General features: G+C 29.7%; 2 protein-coding genes and 1 long non-coding RNA gene across 6 annotated transcripts in view; 2 read left to right on the forward strand and 1 right to left on the reverse strand.

The window, feature by feature from the left end:
- The window catches only part of LOC135950469 (uncharacterized), a 151488-nt gene extending 136165 nt beyond the window's left edge, over positions 1-15323 (forward strand). Inside the window, exon 4 of the long non-coding RNA XR_010575948.1 lies at positions 15250-15323. This is a non-coding gene — a long non-coding RNA (uncharacterized LOC135950469). The remainder of the gene's footprint in view (positions 1-15249) is intronic.
- Positions 1-15663, reverse strand: part of Atg16 (Autophagy-related 16) — a 307007-nt gene that overhangs the window by 183693 nt on the left and 107651 nt on the right. The window lies entirely within an intron of this gene.
- Positions 15400-15663, forward strand: part of neo (neyo) — a 76669-nt gene continuing 76405 nt past the window's right edge. The window contains exon 1 of the mRNA XM_065515240.1: positions 15400-15621. Coding sequence (XP_065371312.1) covers positions 15429-15621 — 193 coding nt within the window. The 5' untranslated portion in view covers positions 15400-15428. The remainder of the gene's footprint in view (positions 15622-15663) is intronic.

The following is a 15663-nucleotide window of genomic DNA, read 5'->3' on the forward strand; positions in this document are numbered from 1 at the left end:
CAATATCTACAACTTTCCTTCAGCCACAAAAGAGATATTCCGTACGGTATACGAGATATAACCGTGCTAAAATATAGAAAAAGTGATAAAAATCCACCTTGAGGAAAAAAAATTTGTATGGTCATTAAATTATTACGGCAGCCAACTTGACAAAACTAATGATGTAGAAGTTCTTATTTTTGGAGCTACTTTCACGTGCAATTGTCAGAATTGAGTCCCAAAGCAATGAACTGAAAAATGTTGTACTGTGTAATATATAAAAATCAATAATAAAAAAAAAATATTTCAAAAATTCCATTTCATAAAAATTAAAAAAAAGTATTTCGGCGGTTGCTGGCGGCTACAATTTTTTTACAAAGACATTCCCCAAAAGTTTCATTAAATGCTGTATATAGGCATTGGACGGGCTTCGACGGTCTTTTTTTTGGCAAGCTATATAATATTCTTAGAAAAAAAAATTTCAGTATATTTGAGACCCAAGTTTAAAGGACTATAACAGGATAATGGAGAGGCCCATAAATATAGGATATACACTTAATAAAAGCATATATCAATGTTTACCTATATTTTGAAGTATGAATTTCTATATGGTAAAACAATTGAGATATATGTAAAGCAGTAAAATATTAAAAAAATTGACGAAAATATAATTCAAGATTTTTTTGAACTTCTGGCGCTTCTGTCGAGAAAACGAAATGTCCAACTGAAAAACCCATTCGTATTGGAGCAGACCAGATTGTCAGCTTCCGAAAAAAACTTCGTTTTTCCAAATTCTGAAGATACTGATTTTTATAATTTTGTCCACCTAGATTTTGATTTGGAACCACAGTGCTCTGTAAAAAGCTCAAATATCCCTTGTATGACAGAAGGTTTTAATAACCTAAACCAGTAAAAAGTCTTAATAAATTTAATACTGATCTTTTAAACAAAATTGTCACATGATCCTTATTACTTTTTAATACTTCTCGATATTTCTCCCAACATTTTTCCATGAGTGTAGGAGAATTATTAAAAAAAAACTACTACCAACCTTTAAGATATTTTCTATTGATTTATCAATTTAGCTAAAAGTCTACCAAACACTCCAAGATATATAAAAATCCCTAAACAAACAACAACATGATCATATGACAGACTAGTAGAATGAAGAAGAAATTAAATAATCGCTAAAGTAAATGTTTCCCATAATTTAGAAATTGAAAGTTGAGAGGTGTGTTTAAAGTATTTTTACCTTATTTTTTTCCAATCGAAAAACATGTGTGTTGCAAGTGTATAAAAAATAGTAACTTGCCACATAAAGCAAAAATGCGTAGGTTTTTATAAAACCTTGCCTCTTTCCTTCCTTCCCTCACTCTCAACCTAAGTTCTTAAAGGCTGGCAAAAAAAAATAAAAAAACAGGAAAGATAATGTTTGAAAACAACATTTGTATTCATTAAAATTCTTAATAAATAAAAATGTAGGATTTTTTTCCTTCTCTCTTGCTCTTCGATTTTATGAGCTGATCTTTTTTTGGGAGGCTTGAAAAATAAATTTAAATTTTTATTATGTGTTTGTTATTTAACCTAACTAGATTGATACTTTATTAACCTCGACCTTAAAAAAAAAAACTAAGCAACAATTCTTGGCTAATGTTAATATAAATTTTTTTGGTAATGCATAATAAGGCCATAAACGGTTGAAAGGCTTTTTCGAATTGAAAAAAATAAAGAAAAAAACAAAGCCTGCTGCAACAGGCATTTGTGGCATGAGTAAAAATAAACAAACAAAAAGAACAGAACTCAAGAATATCGCCAACAATGAGCCATGAAATGTTTATGTTTTCCAGAGTTGAGGTTCAAGGTATGTTCGATTGTATAGTACTGTTTGTATGTACATAGTTCTCTAGCAATTGCACTTTGCATAACTTAAGCTACCAATTTAACAATAAGAAATGAATGTTATTGCCTTTTTATAACAATAACAGCAGCAAAAAAAAAAAATATCTCCTGCAAAAGTTTTAATGCCAATTCCAACTAGGTGGGTTCTTTCTGTTTTGGTTCATCCTTTTGCTTCTTCATGGAGTTAAATTTTTTCACTTTTTTTTTGGTTTGGTTTGTCTGCTAGAATGCAAAAATTATTGGAAATTGAAAGGAAGTAGTATAATAATGAAATTGTCTAGAACTTATAATAATTTCCAATAAAATTCAGTTTAGTAAATTTACTCTAGTTCTGTAATCATGTTTCTGTTTTTTTTAATTAATGCTTATTACTTGTTTCCATTTATTGTTTTTTTTCCCATTAGTTTTAATGGAATTTTCACATGTTATTAAATAATCTTGTTCACTTATATTGAAATATCATAAAAAATAACTATAGTGTATTATTAAATTTTATATTACTAAATTGTTTTGCCTTTCTATTAAATTAAAGTCAGCACCATTTCTACAAAGCTCTACCTGCATTCGTTTATAGTTAAACTAAAAATATTAGAATTATTCCTGTTTCATGTCCACCATTAGAATTACAAGAATTATATATGGCCATTTCCATGGTCGCGAACGTGACATTCGAACGACGAAATATAAAGTAATTTTCAATTTCAAAAACTTAATTGCTGAATTCACAACAATTTGTATCGTGTATCTTGTATTAAATACAATTTTTGTTTATTAGTTTGTGAACACCCATTGTATATTGTATGAATGTTTTTGAAAGCGTAGTATGTATAACAAGTAGACCGACTCTCATTTTTTTCAAATGACTCTCTCACATATACGGGTACTATGTGTGCTCAGAGAAATTTATAGCTGTAAACCAACAACAAGCTTATACTATTGTATTTGAATTCAAAAATTCACTCGATACAATGATACAAGGGGTTTTGTGAATTCAGCAAATATTTATTTAAACAATTTCAAATTATATATGGACCTTTCCACGATCGCGAACGCGACATTCGTACGAAAAAAATAAAGAAATCTGAACAATTTGTTTTCTTGTTTACACTTTTCGATAACATATTTGTTGCACTATGTTTTGTGCATAATATAGGACATGGTATCCCTGATGAGACAAAAAATATAAAAATGCTTCTAGAAAAATGAAAAAATCACCAAACTGAAACATAATTTATTTAAGAATATTTTTTTTAAAATAAAATACAATAATTGTTAAAATGTTTGCATTAGTTTTAGTTTACAAACTTTAAGAATGATTTGTCACGCGACATATTTTTCCGTCATGTAGGTAATAACTACTAGTCAAGTTAATTCAACTGTAAATTTCTTAAAATATAAACTGCGTATGAGGCTGATTTGTCACGTGACATATTTTTCTTATCCCGAATGCGAAACAAAATGTAACTTGATTTCGGCTGCTTCTAGAAAAATCCAAAACTCTCCAAACTGAAACATAATTTATTAAAGAATAACTTTTTTAAAATAAAGTACAATAATTGAGAGTTCTCTTGTTAAAATGTTTGCATTAGTTTTAGTTTACAAACATTTAGAATGATTTGTCACGCGACATATTTTTCCGTCATGTTTGTAATAACAATTAGTCAAGCAATTCAACTCAAAATTTCATAAAATATATAAAATTGCGTATTTATTTTTCAATGTATGCGCCATCTGAGGCTTTTAGGGCATAATTGTCTAAATACCGGCGCCAACTAATAGTTCTACACGGAAAACGATATATCTATAATTGCGAAATCCAACGAAATCCCAAAATAAAATATTTAGTGTGATGATTACGTGCAGTAACTTAGTTTTTAGTTAAAGCTATTAAATTTTGATTTGAATTAAAATTTTTAGCCACTTTATTACAATATTTAAACAATAAGTAAAGCCCCATAGAACTTGCAGATAATTTACCTAACATAGAAATTCATCAAAAAGCATGTTGCCTACATAACACCATATTTATGAATGTAAATAACAGTGCTAGGTAAATTCTCAGCGAGTTGTTAAGTTTTCCCTAATTCATTTGACACGTAAAAAACACAAGGTAGACATGTTATATATCAATGGATAGAGGATTTTGTCTACTTTTCAAAAATGTATATAACTTTTGACAATTAAAAAATTCATGGAATACTTTTTTGAAAAATATGACAAAAAATGCTTTTTATTGAGTTTTTGCATAGATAAAAATTTTTCAAATTGAAATAAAATTTTAATTTATGAATATTTTTTAATGAAATTTTACACTTATATAGATTTTTTTATTGAAAATGGAAAAATAAAAACCAAATTTTCAAATTTATAATCAGGAATCCCGCAATTCCCAAAAAAGTATTGAAAAATTCCAAAAATGGTATTTTTTCGGTTTTTGGCTATAATATCCATACCGCGGGCGGCGTTATCGGAACCCTTTACAAAATGATTAAGAACATATTGGGCCATCTAAAATAAGTTACTATATTTTGATATCGAGTATGCGATTTGAGAATTTTTGCCCTAAAGTTGAATTTTACATAAAAAATTGTAATTTTGGACCTGGTCCCCTAGGTATCAAAAAGTATACTTTTTTTTCATTTAAAATATTTGGCGTAAAGTTAGCTTTTCAAAAAGTACAAATTCATTATACTTCCTCTTAGACATTTTTTAGATAACTTAAAAAGAATAAAAGTACTTTTTTCCCCAAAAAATTGCGAAAAATCGCCTTTTTTAATTTTTTTTAAATTCAAATGCATGTAACTTTGGACTCAGTCATGATTTTAAACACTTTTTTCTTTATTTGATATATACATCTATTGTAAATCCTATAAAAGAAAAATGGATAAAATCGGGGAGTATTTGGAACCACGGTCACCAAAAAACTGGAGTAGGGTGACTAAAAATGTTGAAAATTAAATTTTCAAATACGAATATCTCCTAAGCTATAAGAGATAATTATGTAGTGCTCGACGAGGAGATTCTATATGTGTAATTTTTTTAAAATCAGAACACAGACGAAGAATTAGGATCATTTTAAAAATTGAACATACCCGAGGTGTCCTACTTTGGGAACCCCTGGTCCCGCTCCTGGTGGGCTTATGAGGTCCAAATTCAAAACTTAAACTCGACTACACTTCCTCTTTGCGCAGTAAGGGTTAAGAAGTTACAGATTTATTTCCCTCTTTTTTTATTCTCAACGCTAACAAATTATCCAAATTTACTTTGAAAATCGGTCATCGATTCGCGACTTTTTTATTGCAAAATTGTGTTCAGCGTTGAACAAATTGCAGCATATGGTATGAGACCAATCCTCATAAGACCATATAGACTCTACTGCATCCAGAAAAATGCACCATTAGGTGAGGTTTAAACCTGGTTTCATCATCGTATCTTATTTTTTCAAAAATGTAGCCGGAGCTAGAGTTACGCGATCGTTACCGCACCATGATCAATAATGATTAATTTTGTTCTCAAAGGCTTCTTTGATTTACCAGATTTGCTTTCATTAAGTTATTTTAGAGCTGTGTGAGCGCCTTTTGGAGACAAGACCAAACAAAACCTTTAGATTTAAATGAAAGGTATGTTTGCGTAGTAGAGAGGGGAGGGGAACCACTTTGTTTCGACTTTTGGAGATGAAGCACTATATAAGACCAACCACATTTCACTGGTTTTCCATCGTGGTTGTCATCCTTAAGTTCAAAACTAATTCCCTGACTTTCAAGAAAACCAAATCAAATACTTCTTGAACACAAAGCCCTTTGGAAAAGTACTCTACTTCTGGGGGAAATCGAACCATAAATCTTTTGTAAATGGTGTATTTATGTAGTATATAAGTAGGTATAACATTCCAATTCATTCCCCCATATAATGATATGTGTAATACATATTTTTCTATTTGTTTATGCCATTTATTGTTTGTTTAGTATCGTTTCATACTTCATTGTGATAAAAAACAAAAAAAGAAAAACAAATAAAACCCAACAACAAATGTAAAACATGTAAATTTTGTTTTCATTACAATTTTTTTTTTGTTTCTTCCTTTTTGTTTAACATTCATCTGCTGCATCTTTTCTCTGAACATTTAAGTTTGTTGGTTTTGTTCTGTATATTTATTTACGTTTTTAACATTTTTTGTTGTTGTAGATCTTTTTACTTTAAGTGTAATAAACAATAGTGCGATCTTCTTTTCTTATGCCAGGAATATCACAGTGTAGAGCAGTGGTTGGACTTTGTGTTGTCTTCCTTTTCTTGTTGCTGCTTTTTTTGTAATATTTACTTTGGCAAATTGCATGTGCCTCATATAATGTTGCATACATATAATAAACATTTAAATTTATGACTTTTTATGGAATGTTTTCCTTTATTTGTTTTTTTTTTCTAGATTTTGCGTAATTTTTTTTTTTTTGGATTGTAAGGAAAAATATTATAAAAATATGTGGTAGATTTAAATATAGATCTTTTTTATTTAAAAAAAGCAAAGGGATATTTTGTTGTTATAGGATATCCGATAAAAACAATAGAAGTTTCATATAAATTTCAGAAAAAAATAATCTCTGGTAGGTAAAGAGCTTTTAATATTCCCAAGCAAGGAACCTATTAACATGCTAGACCTGATAGAGAAACAACTGAACAAGAAACACTGGTGTAAGATCCCCAGCCAAGCCTTTATTATAAATCAGTTTTAAAAATTTCTTACTTGTATGCTTAGATTATTTCTTACTTAATTAGATTTTGTTTCCAGTTCTATACATAACAAGTTTTTTCATGATATCCACACGTTATTTTTTATGTATTAAAAAAATTCAGTTTTGTATGCTTAGCTTATTTCGTTCTGAAGCTAAAGATTTTTTTTATATTTTGTCTCCAGTTTTATATACCACAAGTATTTTCATGATACCCCATGGCTATTAGATTTACTGCTGGTTTTTATTGTGTATGCTTAGCATTTTTCGTTCTATATTTTCAAATATCTTTTCACTCTATTTTCCACTCAATCTATTTCTTGCAAAAACAATAGAAGTTTAATATAAATTCCATACAAACTTTTTAATAATTCAAAAAAGGGAACCTAGTGCAAATGGTAGGACAGAAATTTTGTTAATTTTCCCCTTCCAAACATAAAATCAGTTTTGTATGCTTAGGTTGTTTCGTTCTGAAGCTAAAGATAGTTTCATATTTTGTCTTCAGTTTTTATATATTACAAGTATTTCCAATATATTCCAAGGCTACTGGGTTTTTTTGATACTTTTTATTGTGTATGCTTAGCATTTTTCGTTCTATATTTTCAAATATCTTTTTGAAAAATCACTCTATTTTCCCCTCAATGTATTTCTTATAAAAACAATAGAAGTTTAATATAAATTTCATAAAAAATCGTTTGAATGCAAAGAAAGTGGCTTCTGACATTTCAAAAAAGGGGACGTATTGAAAATGGTAGACCAAAAAATTTGTTAATTTTCCTTCCAAATATAAATTCAGTTCTGTATGATTTGGTTGTTTCGTCCTATTTTGTGTCCAGTTTTGATATATCGAGCCCTTGCGCCAAATTATCGTAAGCGAAAAAACACAAATTTTACAGAAGGTTTTTTTTGATTATTTTGAAATTTATATGTACATAGAATTAAAAATGTTATGATGTGATATAATTTCGTTCAAACTATTTGTCTATTTTTCCAAAATATTTATGTATAACTTTTGACAATTAAAAAAATTATGGAATAATTTATTGAAAAATATGACAAAAAATGTTTTTTTATTTTTCGAATTGAAATTAAATTTTTATTTATAAATAGTTTTTAATGAAATTTCACAGTTATGTAGATTTTTCTATTTAAAATGGAAAAATAAAAACGAATTTTGAAATTTATTATCAGCAATCCCGCAATTCTCATAAAAGTGTTGAAAAATTCCAAAAATGGGAATTTTTAGATTTTTGGCTATAATATCCAAACCAGGGTCGGGGTTATCGGGACCCTTTACAAAATAATTAGAAACATATTGAGCCACCTAAAATCGGTTACTATATTTTGATATCAAATATGCGATTTGAAAATTTTTGCCCTAAAGTTTTATTTTACATAAAAAATAGGTGTTTTCTGAAAGGATCTGGTCCCCTCGGTAACAACAATTTTGAAATTTGTTTTCCTTTAAAATATTTTATGAAAACTTAGCTTTCAGAAAGTAAAAATTCCTTTTACATCCTCTTAGACATTTTTTGCGATAACTTAAACAGAAAAAAAGTTATTTTTTCCAAAAAAATTAGCGAAAAATCGCCTTTTTAAATTTTTTTTAATTCAAATGCATATAACTGTGGACTTAGTCATTATTTTTAAACAATTCTTTTTCTATTTGACACATGCATGTGTTGTTAGTCCAATAAAGAAAAACTAGAGAAAATCGGGAAATATTTGGATACGCTGTTATCAAAAAACTGGAGTAGGGTGGGTAAAAATGTTGAAAATTAAATTTTCAAGGTTTTTTGTAGTGCTCGATGAGAAGATTATATATGTTTAATTTTTTCCACTTTCAAAACTTAAACTCGACAACACTTCTTCATTGCTCATGTGAAATTTCATTCAAACCAATCTAACCATTTAGAAGTTACAGATTTATTTCCCTCTTTTTTTTTCTATACCACTGTGTGTCGCTTACGATAAAATTAGTTTACTGTAAAATATAAACATTGACTTACGATAAAATCTTACCCCCGATATTTTTGAAGTTATTAACAATTTCGATATTCTGAGAACGCTAAAACATCAGTCGGTCCATAAAATTTTAATTTCTGCAATAAAAAAAAATTTTTAAAAATGTCGCTTACGATAATTTAGCGCTAAGGGCTCGATATTACAAGTATTTCCAAGATATTCCAAGGCTATTGGATTTTTTGATACTTTTTATTGTGTATGCTTAGCATTTTTCGTTCTATATTTTCAAATATCTTTTAGAAAAATCAATATTTCCACTCAATATTTTTCTTACAAAAAAAACTGGAAGTTTAATAAAATCTCCGGAATGTTAAAAGGGGCTTCTAACATTATAATAAAAGGGAACCTAGTGCAGTTGGTAGACCTGCAAAGTGCTATATGATCCCCTGACAAGTCTTCATTATTATTCAGTATTATCTTCGGAAACAAACGCCTATTTCACATTCGTATGCTTAGGTTATTTCATTCTGAAGCTACGAATTAATTATATTTTGCTTACAGTTTTATATAACTTAATTTTTTTCATGATTTCACAAAGCGTTTGTGTTTTTCGCGATTTTTTTTATTGTATGCTTAGCATTTATACATTCTTATGCTTAGGTTATTTCGTTCTGAAGCCTGACCTGAAAATGGTACAGAATCCCCTGTCAAAGTCTTCATTATAATTCTGCATTAATTTCGGCAACAAATGCCTATTTCAGATTCGTATGCTTAGATTATTTCGTTCTGAAACTATAAATTAATTATATTTTGCTTCCAGTTTTATACAACTTCAGATGATTTCACAAAGCTTTTGTGTTTTTCTCGATTTTTTGTTTGTATGCTTAGGATTTTTCGTTCTATATTTTAAAAAAAAACCTCCATTTCCCCTCAAACTCCATTTATTTAGCATTTTTCCATGAGTGTATTTCAACTAGTGATACTGATGATACATTAGTAAAGTGTTTTCTTAACACTAGCGCTGCAACCGCCAACTAAAAGTTCTACAACAGAAATAAGACTAAAATGAAAAAGGCTTCCAAACAACAGCAGCAATTGCTGTAAGTTAAAGAGAAAAAGACGAAGAAAAAAACATAAGAACGATATAAATGGCATGTCTGTGACAAACTTACATGTTTAATGGCTCTTTTTCAACACAGAAAATGAAACTAAACGAAACCAATACGCAACATGAAGGCAATAACAAAAAACCACAATTTAGAAGGAAAAAAAACAAGACAAAAACGCCCACACATTAAACATGACACCCAAAAGGAGCAACAAAACAGACTTAAGACAACAAACAACAACTGACTAGGCTTCTGAGGACAGACAGACAGACAGACTGACAGGCGGTCACCTATGCACAGCATTACGAAATAAACTCAAAGAGGACTTTAAAATACCACAAAAACAACATAATAAAACCCAAAGCTTTATATATGAAAACCCCTTTTTAAAAGTTAAAAAAAAAAATACCAAGTCTGGGTAATGAAAATAATTTATTAAATTGTTTTTAATTAAGTTGTTTAAAGCCTAAACTCACTTACACTCACAGTCGTCGAGTCATAAACACAGTAGTAATGTGTAGTTCTCAAGATATTTAGCAAACATAATTATAATTATTAAAGCATAAAAAGAAATACGAAAAAATAACAAAAAAAAATGAAACAGTAGGACCACAAAAAAACATTATAAGACTTCAGTGAGGGTAACGAAAAGTGAAAAAAAACGTTTAATATATTCTAGCCAAAAGGCAAAGGCATTCACCGAATACTTGCTATGTGTCTAAAACTATTCTTTAAATATCTTTAAAGAGTATTTAAAAACAAATGACACATAGCAGCAATGGACAATAAGCTACAAAAGTACTTTTTAGGGTACATTTTCGTGCCAAAAAAATACTACTTTTTCACAATGTCTGTTTTTATATTGCATTTCAAGTACTTCGAGCTTTAAGCTCTCCAATAGTTACGAAATCTTACAGCACCATGCAAAATATACCTTTAGATTCAAATAGTATCTTACACAGCTATTTCATAGAATTCATAGTCCATCCCTGAGACCTACGATACATCCATCTGTATCTATGTATTTCCAGTAACATACATGCGTGTATGTTTTGTTTTTTTTTTTCTAGTATCTCTGAAGTAGCATTAACATATTTTAAAATAATGAATGAAATTAATGACTGTTGAATGTAACAATGTAGTGAAGAGGTTGTAACCAGCAGATACATGAGACGACAGTGAGAAAAAAACCTGCTACTGATATGGTGGTTAAAACAGGACAAAAAATATAGTACTTTAAAGCTAACAAAAAATAACTTTAATCGACATGTGAGGACATGGTGACATCCTTAATTACAGTTACCCTACTTTAAACGCATCTTTCAATTTAATTAATTAACATGAATACTACATACAAATTGTTGAAACTACAAAAATATAAAATTTTAACAAATCAGACATTGGGGAACATACGCCACCCCATACTTTAAACCAAAAAAAAGAAAAATAATTCGTAATAAGCATTCAAAATATGAGCAGTTACATCTGGAACCTTGACACTTTTATTTCATGTGTGAAAACAATAGTGAGTGGTTGTTCCTGAGGCATATGTGCATTACTTCGTAGTTATATTGTAATATGGACATTTTTTATAGCTTGAATTTTTTTTTTCTGTTTCAGTTTTTGTTGGAAACTCTCCACATATCTAACAGGGACCGAAACGGTTATAAGTGACATCAAAAAGTTATTTTGTAACAGCTATTTTTTGACTTTAAAATCAAAAATCCTGTTATTATTCAACGTAAACAAAAAGTTCGCATGAAACTCTTAAAAAAAAGAATTTTAAATAGCCGTCAGAAAAAAAACTCATTTGTGGAATTTTATTTTTTTCCGTCAGAAAAAAAAACTCATTTGATGAGTTTTATTTTTTCCATCATAAAATAAAACTCATTTACATGCTGGCCGCTTTAAAGCTCATTGCATTACAATTCAATTAATTGTCTTTAAAATAAAATCAAGTGGGATTTTTATTTGTTATTGTTTGATTCATATTATCAAATTATTTTTTTTCTTAAACAAATAAATTACTACAAACATTTTATCAGATAGACTCAATAAAAATCAAGTAAGAAAATATGGTCGGTCAAGCCCGACCATATAATACCCTACACTAAGTAAAAGAGCAAAAAAAAATTTTCTTTTAAAATTTCAAAAATTTATATTTTTGAGTGATTTTCGGAAGTGGGGTTATATGGGGATATGACCAATTATGGACCTATCACCATGAAATTAGGTCGTGTGATTTATGTCTATATTTAAGTTAACTATGTTGAATTTTGTGTGTTTACCAACATTTTTAAGCGATTTATGCACGTTAAAGTCATTTTCGGAAGCGGGTCTATATGGGAGCTATGACTAATTATGGACCGATCGTAACAAAATTTGGTGACATGAATTTTGTCTATATAAAACTTATTTGGAGCGGAATTTGTGGAGATACATATATAAATTAAACATTTCTGACCGATAAAGTCCAATTTCGGGAGAACATTTGTATGGGGGATAGGTGAAATAGTGGACCGATTTCAGCCAGTTTCAATAGGATTGGTCCTTGAGCCGAAAAAATAATATATACCAAATTTGATCGAAATATCTTCAAAATTGCGACCTGTATTCTGCGCACAAGGTTTACATGGACAGCCAGCCAGCCAGCCGACCAGACGGACGGACGGACGGACGGACATCGCTTAATCGACTCAGAAAGTGATTCTAAATCGGTATACTTTAAGGTGGGTGTTAGACTAATATTTTTGGGCGTTACAAACATCTGCACAAACGCATAATACCCTCCCCACTATGGTGGTGTAGGGTATAAATATACTGAAAAAAGTAGAAAATAAACGAAAAGAGTTTTATTTTCTGACGGGAAAAATAAAACTCGTTAAGCTGGTTTTCCGCATACACCGTAATCGGCGCCGATAACGAAAACTGAAAAACGTTGGTGTTCGTCACCGTCTCGTTTCTGAATTGTTTTCGTTTCAGTTGGGTGCGTTGCGGCATAAAACAGAAACGAAAATATTTTTTTAATTTTGGATGTCGCATCTATTAATTTTTCCTCTGCCAATAAAGAAAATTTATTTTTTTATTCATTTTGATTTTCTTTAAATTTGAAATAAAAAAATAATTAAAATAATTTCGTTCCTACAGCACCGAAAACCACCTACTTGAAGTTGTTTTAGTTCCGGCCCCAAATGACAGGTTTTTCGTTACTGATCGGTGCCGTTTCGTTCCCAATTTTCGTTGCCGATTTCTGAAACGAACTTTTTTTCGGTGCTTTTATTTTCTGACGGGAAAAATAAAACTCCTCAAATGAGTTTTTTTTTCTGACGGAAAAATAAAACTCCTCAAATGAGTTTTTTTTATGACGGCTATTTATAAAAAATTTATAAAATATAAAATTTATAGCCTTCACCATGAGTGGCAAGGGTATTTTTCATTTGCGACCCCACAAAGTACATATACATATATTCTGGATCGTTATATATAGCGAAGTTAATATAGCCATGTCCGTCTGTATGTTGAAATCAACTTTCCGTAGCCCCCAAATAACTAACATACATACGTGATACGGGAATTCTTTTAGCTCATTTGCTATTTAAAATCGACAAAATCAGCCCACAAATGGCTGAGATATAAGAAAAAACCGGGAAAACATCGATTTTTGCCCTATTTTTGATCTATATCTGGATTACTAAGTCATTAATATAAACAATATGGATATCTAATGATAGATATTTCAAAGTCCATTGCAACGATGTATATAAGGCTATAGTAATTTGGACCTACAATACATGGAAAAATATTTTTTAACCCGATTTTTTTTTCATAAAAAAAAATTTTTGTTATAAATTTTTTTCCAATTTTTTTATTTTTTTTAAAGAAAAGAAAATTTAAAAAAAATTCAAAAAAAAATGTTGAAAAAAAAAAATAATTTTGTTTAAATAAAAATATTTTTAAGTATAATTTGGTTAAGGGTATATAAGATTCGGCACAGCCGAAGCCTTTATTGGCTCTAACTTTTCATACCAAATAGTCCAAGTCTAAGCTAACCGGACTTCTTTCCTACCGGGTGTGTTGCGAGATCTTTTGAAAATGCTTTCTATTTATTGTCTTTAGAAACATAATGTGGACCATTCCATCTACCTGTAAAAGGTTTCTTATCAACGGACAAGTTCATCCGATACTGTTTAATAACATTGGAATCAGTTTGACGGCAAAATTTTGATGAAAAAACGTATGTTAAGGTTTTTTCGATCTCACTCCTTAGTAAAACAAGTAAGAGTCTTTTATTCTATTGTGTCAAATCTTGTATACCCACCCCAATAAAGTATTTTTCTGATATAGGGGTTATCTTCGGGAAAGGGTCATTTATTTACCGATCCTCACAAAAGTTGGTAGGCAGATTTAGGTTCATATAAAGAGAGTAGGTATTTGAGGAAAAGTTCAGCTACCTATTTTCGTTTTCAACAGACAGACAGAAGATCTAGCTATCAATTTAGAATCGTATGAGGACCGATAATATATATTCTAATGTGGGTCTGCTAAAAATATATTGATGTGTTACAAACGGATGGACAAATGCAATATGATGGTGGGTATACAAATAAGCAATTGTGTTCTATTGATCATATCTTTGCTATTTAAAGAGCGATTCTTCTCATTTTTAATAGCAAAATTCTTGAATGTCTTCCGATATATTGATGGAAGATATCGGTACGTAAGATATCAGGGGACTTTGGCAAGTTGATAGCAACTAACACACGCAAGGAAGTACATTATTTATAGGGTCATAAATTAATACTAAACAAGGAATGACAAAGTATAATCAAGAGTACACAAATTAATTATCATTCGAGTTGTTTTAATTAAATACATTAGAATAAACTTGACACTGTTCTACATCCTATTTGGTGGGAATTTTGTTACAAAAATATCTCACTATTTAGCGGTCAAGTAGGGTACACAAAATCCATGACTTATAAAACAAATGAAAACATAAATCAAACCATAAAAGAAGCTCATTAAACAGGCTTAAAATATAAAAATAATAATAAAAAGAAGACAAAGTATCACACATAAACAACACTTAAGAATAGAGGGGGAAATAGAGATGTCATTAGCGAAAATTTACAAACAAACCTAGACACCTAAAAAATACCTACATAAAGGAAAAAATAAATAAAAAAAAAAAAGAATAGCAAAGCTACTCACAATTGTCCCAATGTAGAGATATGTAGTACATTGAAATGGAAATAATGAAATAAGTAACTAAGTAAGACCCTAAAGGCGTTGGTAACGCCTATTCATAACACACTAACAAACTCGGCTGGAAAAAAAAGTAGGGGATTATAAAACAAACAGCCAGATAAAAAAATGTAATAAAAATCCCAAGGTTCATTCAAAGAACATTAAAACTGAAAAGCAAAGAATACAGACCAAGAAAAAATAAAAAAAGAGTTGTCACTTGAAAATCATCACTCATATAAATAACACCGCAAAAATACATAATAATAGTAATAGTACAATAATCAGTAATACCTACAACACAATATTATTTCTCTTTTCTTTTGCAGACATCATAATTATTGGATAAATAAAACATTTCCACACAAAAGCCATACAAACAGACAGCCAGTCAGTCAGTCAGAAAAGATACACACGTGTGTTTCGTTCGTTTAAAGAGACAAATTCAAAGAAAACAAAAGTTTTCTTCACAAAGTGCAAAAGCAGCAGCACAATTCAAATAAAAAACATGAGTTTTCGAATTTTAACACCATTAACGACAAATAGAATGTCACGTCTAATATTCATAACTCTGCTAAGTGTATTGATTTTAACACCTGAGAGCATACAGGCCAGAAGATCACGTTTAGATTTAACAGCCGCAAATGCATCTGTCTCAGATGCTGCTGCTGTAGCATCATCATCAGCATCATCTTCAGCCAGTAATAATGATAGTGAATCTTTAAAAACTGCTTTAGCACCAG

The sequence above is a fragment of the Calliphora vicina genome, chromosome 1 (assembly GCF_958450345.1).
Source record: "Calliphora vicina chromosome 1, idCalVici1.1, whole genome shotgun sequence".
NCBI lineage: Eukaryota > Metazoa > Arthropoda > Insecta > Diptera > Calliphoridae > Calliphora > Calliphora vicina.